General features: G+C 37.7%; 1 protein-coding gene across 1 annotated transcript; it reads left to right on the forward strand.

The window, feature by feature from the left end:
* The first annotated feature begins 6174 nt into the window (after positions 1–6174).
* LOC141516772 (putative olfactory receptor 5AK3) lies at positions 6175–7104 on the forward strand. Its single transcript, XM_074227749.1, has one exon. The coding sequence runs from the start codon at positions 6175–6177 to the stop codon at positions 7102–7104; it is 930 nt and encodes a 309-aa protein (XP_074083850.1).
* The last annotated feature ends 306 nt before the right edge of the window (positions 7105–7410 follow it).

A 7410-nucleotide genomic window follows, 5' to 3' on the forward strand; every position in this document is an offset into this window, starting at 1 on the left:
AAAGGCATGAGGTTGAATGCTACTTCAAAGACTTACTATTGTGATTCTAGGTAGTTATAACATCATTCAGGCTCAAAGTGCCAATAATGGCACTTACCTCATAACATTATTGGAAAATCAAATGATATGATAAATGTGATAGTCATTAGTACAAGATCTGATCTGTAGTATGCTTAAAAAATACTTGTTGGTTGGCATATTTATTATTAATTGTGTGGACCATTAGCCCATAAAAATTAAGTTCATATAGCTGCAGGATTCCTGGCTCAGCAAGAAACTGAATGAAATTCAGTTTTATGATGAGAGTAAACAATCTAAAGCACTTTTATGTTACCCTGAAGGTTATTAATGGGCCAAAGACCTAGGATGCATCCAAACTACTCAGTGCTAATGGATCCACATTGATTAGTGATACAACATGATCCTGGATAGATGGACTAAATACTTCCATAATGTTCTCAATAGATTGTCACCAAGTAATGCTGAAGCCATGGATCATTGGTCTCAAGTTGAAATTAATCCCTCCTTAGCTGAAGTTCCAATTGAAGAAGAGATTTTGAAGCCCATTAGGCTTTTTCATGTGGCCTATTCTATTCTGAGTGAGATTTGCAAGGTGAAAGTTATGTGTCTCAAACAAAAAGTGACAAATGTTTTAGTTTATATGACATGAAGAAGTTATTGATAATCTCAATTGAGATAATGGATTTAAAACTCTTATCAAATAAAGCACTGTACTAAAATATCCAATATTATTATTATTATTATTATTATTATCTCTGCATTTTTCTTCTGACAATGAATTGAGGACTTCCTTTCTGATACAATCTATCAGTTTTCTTTATTATTCCTTAGAGCAGAAGGAGTCAGTTCCTCTTAAAATGTCCCAGTTTACCCATTTACAGAACCACATATTAAATAGTTGCAGAAATCCAAGCATTCAGTCATCTTTCTTCTTCTTCCCTTCCATTTCTGAGTCATAACTTGTTTAGATACATTAAACATAGGAATCTTTAGGTCTTTTTCCAAATATTTGCTTCTTTCTTTTTTCCTTAAAGTATTTCCTCCATACTACCATGGAGCATGCCACACTTCTTAGTATATCGTAAAGAGGGAATGCACTTGCCATTCCAGTCCTCTTAACCTTTTCTGCTGGGATGGTTGTGGTTCAATAAACATTGAATGTTTCCTTCTCATCACTGTTTATTATTTTTGTTTTTGAGTGAGATCCTCAGTCCCTTGCCTTCTTTTCGATAGGTCTTGGTTCTTACATCAAGGGTTTCTTCATAAAAATAAAAGTTTATTACTTTGGGGAGACTTAGCTGGTCCTGGTTTTGAAAAAAATGATGAAATCACATGCAAGATTGAAAGATTTTACACTGATTTAGGATTAAAGGATTTCATCTCAATTCTTCCTCAACCGAGCAATTTCCCCTTCATAGATAGTTATCTTTTCCATACATCAGGGGATCCATGATTACTTTATTTTGGGGAAATTCTTTCAAATTTCCAATTGCCTACCATTGGTACTGAGGACATTAAGACAAACATGCCTTCATAGAATTTATATTCTACTGGGGAGGGGCTTTTCAATAACAAGTGAAAACAAGATAATCTGAGGATATAAAGAGATCTATCATCTATTGTGCACTAGGGAAGTTGTTTTTGTGGAGATGACATTTGAACTAAGATTTGAAGGAAATTAAGATGCACAGAGAGGAAATTGTAGGAATGAATACCAGCAATGGAGAATGATTTTTGGAAGGGAGAGATGGGGTGTAAGGATTGAAGAAGATTTCATTGGCTGCCAAAAGTAGGGTTCATTGGAAAGGAGAGTGACTGAAAGTCCATTTAATAGGTTGGGACATTAATCTATGTGAGAGATCATGAGAGCTTGGTAAGCAGAGAAGAAACTACTATGAGAAATGCTAAGATAGAATCAAAAGGGCTTGGCAATAGATTTAAAGTGGAAATGTGAGATAGGAATATAGCAGAGCTGGAAAAGGTAGGGGGAAAAGTTCAAATTCATCCACATCTATTACCATGAGATATTTTTTTCCCAGAGTATCTTTGCAAAGTCCTCCAGAGAAGAACTACCAAATAGGCCTTAAATCTAGGGGTAGCAACAAACTCAGATTTGTTGCTGTTGTTTTTGTTGTTGTTGGAGTTTGGCTCTGAAAGGAAGGAGAAATTTAGGGAAATGACTTGAGGGTTAGATGCCAGGTAAGGTGTTATAACATTGGGGGGGTATCAGTATTTGTATGTAGAAGAGACGAAATCAGTGGATCGTGGAGCTCAAGCCTGTTACTTAGCACTTACTTGATCATTATACTGCAATGACACAGATCTCTAGATCCTATTTTACTCCATACTCTCTCATTTGATTGAGCTCATTAGACCCTATTGTTTCAAATATCAGCTGTTGTCACCATTGATTCAGCAATATCAATATCAGTCCATTTCTAAGATGCTCTAAAATGTTTATGGTGCCCCTAGTTGTGGTAGCAAAGAATTGGAAATTTAGGGGATGACCATCAATTGGAGAAAGGCTGAACAAATTGTGGTAGATGGTTACGATGAAATATTACTGTGCTATGAGAAATAAGAAGTTCAGTGGTCTTAGAAAATATAAAGGATCTTAGAAATATATTATTATCATTAATAACAATTCCAGAGTAATTGGAAAACCACAGTACTCTTGGGAAATCTGAAGGGGAGTTGCTAATGATCACTTTTTCTAATGATCTTTCCTCATCCTCTGGGTCCAGAGATGCTCAGGAGAGAAGGTCCCTGTGCTATGTAGCAGGCTTTTGTGGGCTCACGTTTGGAGATATGTCACCTTCAAACTAGACCTAATGGGAACAGAGTAACTTAGAGTGAGATAACTAATTTCTTATTATTACCAATGGACTGAATGAACTTGGGAGAGTGTCTAAGGAAAGAAGCAGAGTATGGAGGATTAAGGTCAGAGAGACAGAGGGACTGGTTCTGAGTCCCCTATCAGGACAGGAGCCTCTTGCCCCCAGAAAGGTCACAATGTAAAGGGAATGAGTGGTGGGGTAAGTAGGTAGAAGATCTGATTTTCCAGAGTTACTGAGAAGGGAGAAGAGAAAGATCACCTTCAGGGATCAGAGGTATTAAGATTTTGAACTTCAGTGAACTCACCAATCTTCCTTTCTGGGGATTCCTATAGCACCTTATGGTCTGTGAAGACCATATTTCCATTTATTACCTCATTTGATCCTCATAATCCTGGGAGGTAGGTGTCATTCTTTCCATTTCATAGATGAGGAAACTGAAGCTAAGAGGAGATTAAATGACTTGTCCAGATTCCCAAACTAGTGCTTGAGGCAAGATTTCAGTTCAGATCTTTCTTAGAGTATAACAAATACTCAGTTTATCACACCACTTAGATATCTACAGGAAAATGATGCAAAATGAGTATATTAATTCAATGAATGTTACTAAGAATGAGAAGGTTGTCCTGGATTACCCCTAAAGTTCTTTTTTGCTCTTAATTGACTCTCCTGTGTATTTGTAGATGTGAAGTCTAGTGTTCAGGGCTTGAGATACAAAGATCAAAAGCACATTGTCCTGGTGCTCAAGATATTTGTCTTTCACTCCAAAAGGGAAGGAGCAGAATATATCATTTACAGAATATAATACATGAAGCAGTGAATGATGAGAAGCAAAGGAGACAGAGAGGAAGGAAAGAAGAAAGAAGAGAAAGGCAGGGTCAGAGGAAAAAGTAAAATTTAGGAGAAAAGTGCTTTTTAACTGTGTGTTTCAGAGAAGGATGAGGCCTTGAAGGAACAAGAAGGATTCTGAAAGATAAGATAAAGAATTAGGAAACTTAAAAAAGCAGAAACTTGTTGCTTTTCATAGAGAAAAGAGAAGACAAGTTTATTTTGGAGAGCAACTAGGGCATCAGTCCAGCTAGAAAGTAGAGGGTATAATATGGGAGAAGGAGAAATGACTCTTTAGAAAAGAGAGTCAGGTCCTTAAATAATTGATGAACGTATTTCCATGTTATAATTACTATCCATAACAATGGAGAGCTATTGGATATTCTGGAGAAGGACAGGGGCATTGTGTGCCTGAGGCACAAGATTGGGAAGGACAGTTGAGTAAGGAAGACATTGGAAAGAAAGAGAATCTTTAAGAGGCAACTGAACAGCCCAGACCCAGGATGCTGAGACACTAAATAATTCGAATGTCCATGTGACTAAAAAGAACAGGATGGGGCAAAAGTTTTATTATGAGAAGAATCAAGAGGACCTGTAAATTTATTGGATGTGATTGATGAGGGAATGGAAATAAGAATAAATGATTCAGATTTTGAGCCTGGGAGGTGGAGGGCATTGAGATGCCACCAATAGAACCAGGTAAGTTGGGAGGAGGGATAAGCTTGGTGGGGATAGAAACAAGATATATTGAAACTTTCCCTCTGACAACTCACTAATCTCTTTGTTTTTATATTGGAAGAAGAAACAAAAGAATTGGGCTAATAGATAACAGTGAAGCATAGTAGCTGTAGCAGGGTGACATTCTTACCATAGTGGTTCAGAGATGAGTTGATAGTGGGACATCATTTAAGGCACAAAAATACAAGGATTCCTATGGGCAAACACTGTAGAAATATGACTTAAGGACATGGGTATATCCTTGACTTATGTAGTAGGGGTACAGAGGTATGTACAGCCATGTGGAGGTAAAGGTGACACGGGGAAAGTAGGGGACAGGAAGAGGGATGGAGCTAGATGTTTATACCACATGTCTATAATCACTATTTCTGAAGGATGCTGAGGTTGATGGATCCCTTAAACTCAGTAGTTCTTAGTTGCTGTGGGACTAGAATCACAGTGGGATTTGAGGTTAAAACCCCCTGAATGACCTTGAAGATCAGGGAAGCCACCAGGCTGTAGGAGAAGATATGGACTGCACTGTCAGAAATCGAATTACCAGTGCCCTTGAGAGATGAGTGACTGTCCTACCTCCAGTGTGGGAAAGATGAAATGAAAAAATCAAGCAAGTACTTGATTGGATGGCAGGATGACTGACCTCTAGTCTAGTTCTGACATTGGCTCACAGTAGGAGAATAGTTTAGCGTCACCTCAAACAAATCATGGAGTCTCCCTGTGGCCTCTGTTTTCTAATCCAGTACCACTAAGAGACTTGACTAGATCAACTCTAGTAAATTTTTCAGTTCTGACATTCTGAACTGAATGTCCACTTCCACATCATTCTAATTTCGAGGTTTCAGATTCCTTCACTGAGAACTAACATTTTCCATTGTGAGAATCCTTCTAGTTTTGACTAGTGGGCTCATTTTTCAACTCTCAAAGTCTATGATTCACTGACTCAAAATATCCTCAATATCCACCCTTTTTGATTCTGATAAAAGAAAAAAAAATGTCATGAGAGAACCTCCAGGATGACCAGCATTACCAATACCAATAATTTCTTTTAGAATTCTAGCAGGACTTTTTTTTTAACATCTAACAAGAAGGAGGCAGCTCAGTGGTATAGGAAATAGTACTGAACTTTGAGTTACAGTCTTATATGAGTTCAAAACTTATATCCTCCATCAGAGTTGAGATCCTGGGCAAAACACTTATTCTCTAGCTGCCTAATTTTTTCTCCTGCAAAATGAGGATAAGAGGGAATAAGAACACCAATGTCCTAGGGCAATTGTTAGGATTCAATTTAAAAATATATAAATGTAAATTATCTTGCCAACTTGAGGGTGTGAGATAAATAAATCTTCCTCCCAGGCCAGAATGACTGAGAACTAACATGCCTATACTCCTTGTGAAACTGTTTAAGAGCCAGGTTAAAAATCATAAGGAAACTATGACTTATTAACCTCTCTCTTATGTGGTAACCTTAGAAAATCAAATTCAGAGCATCAAAGAAAATGTCAAATCATCCTCAGACACAGTTGAAATGCTGGTTGATTTTGGTGAACTCTTTTTTCAGTCTTAAGGCTATAAGGATGGCTCTTTGGGACAAGGATAGGGAGGGATAAATTCAGAAGTAAAGATGATATAAAAACAAAATATTTCAATTAAATAAGATCTAACATTTAATTAAATTCTATTTCATTCTCAGTTTGAGGTCATTAAACTTTCTTTGGCCATTTCTCTGTATCCTTCCTTTGCAGGTGTTATGAAAGCCATGATCCAAGCAAATAGCACCAGAGTGACAAGATTCATTCTACTCGGATTTGCTGTTAGACCAGAACTGCAATACATCCTCTTCCTTGTGTTTCTAATCATCTATGTTATATCCTTAGTGGCTAATTTTGGTATGATTCTGCTCATCAAGTGTGATGCTCGCCTTCACACTCCCATGTACTTTTTCCTCCAAAATTTGGCTTTTATTGACCTCTGTTATACTTCTGCTATCACTCCCAAGATGCTGCTAAACTTCCTGGTCTCAGATAAATCTATCTCTTTCTCAGGGTGTGTGATGCAATTATATGTTTATGGCATATTTGTCTCAAGTGAACTGTACCTTCTGGCTGCCATGGCTGTAGATCGTTATGTGGCCATCTGTAACCCTCTCCGCTATCCAATAGTCATGTCCCAGAGGGCCTGTATCCAATTACTCACCGCATCTTATATTATGGGTTCCCTGAATGCCACCACACAAGTGGGCTTGCTCTTTTCACTTTCATTCTGCAGCTCCAACACCATCAATCACTTTTTTTGTGATCTGCCCCCAATCTTGGCCCTTTCTTGTTCTAATATTGATGTCAATATCATGTCATTGATGATTTTTGTGGGCTTTAATCTGGTAAGCACATTGCTGGTAGTGTTCTTTTCCTATGTTTACATCTTGGCTGCCATCTTGAGGATGCCCTCTGCCACAGGGAGACGCAAAGCCTTCTCTACTTGTGCCTCCCATCTGACTGCTGTCACCATTTTTTATGGGACACTCTCTTATATGTATTTGCAGCCTTCTTCCAGTGAGTCTCAAGAGAATGATAAAGTGGCCTCTGTGTTTTATGGTATCATGATCCCCATGCTGAACCCCTTAATCTATAGTCTAAGAAATAAGGAAGTAAAAGAGGCCGTGAAAATTCTTGTCAAAAGTTGTACATGACTTGGGCCTTGTATTTCAGGGGAGTAGGTCAGAGAAGTGTCTAAGGAAAGGGCATTTCTTTCCTTGAATTTCTTTAATATCTAGTTATTGGATCAGTTCAGAGATCATCCCATCTCATTGCTTCAGTATATAAATAAGATCTCAAATATGAAGAATAAGACAAATGAATAAAATTTAGAAACACACAGGGCTGCTGAAGCCACTCTCTTAATTGACTATACAAGTTATCAGTAAGAGCTCAATATCTTAACAGAATTATAATATATTATTGATAATTATGGTAGTGATGGCATTGGGGCTGATAGT

This window comes from Macrotis lagotis, chromosome 3, assembly GCF_037893015.1.
Source record: "Macrotis lagotis isolate mMagLag1 chromosome 3, bilby.v1.9.chrom.fasta, whole genome shotgun sequence".
Taxonomy (NCBI): Eukaryota; Metazoa; Chordata; class Mammalia; order Peramelemorphia; family Peramelidae; genus Macrotis; species Macrotis lagotis.

Bases quoted from the DNA above. Each gene is read 5' to 3' on its own strand.
- LOC141516772 (XM_074227749.1), top strand. From the start codon at position 6,175: ATGATCCAAGCAAATAGCACCAGAGTGACAAGATTCATTCTACTCGGA.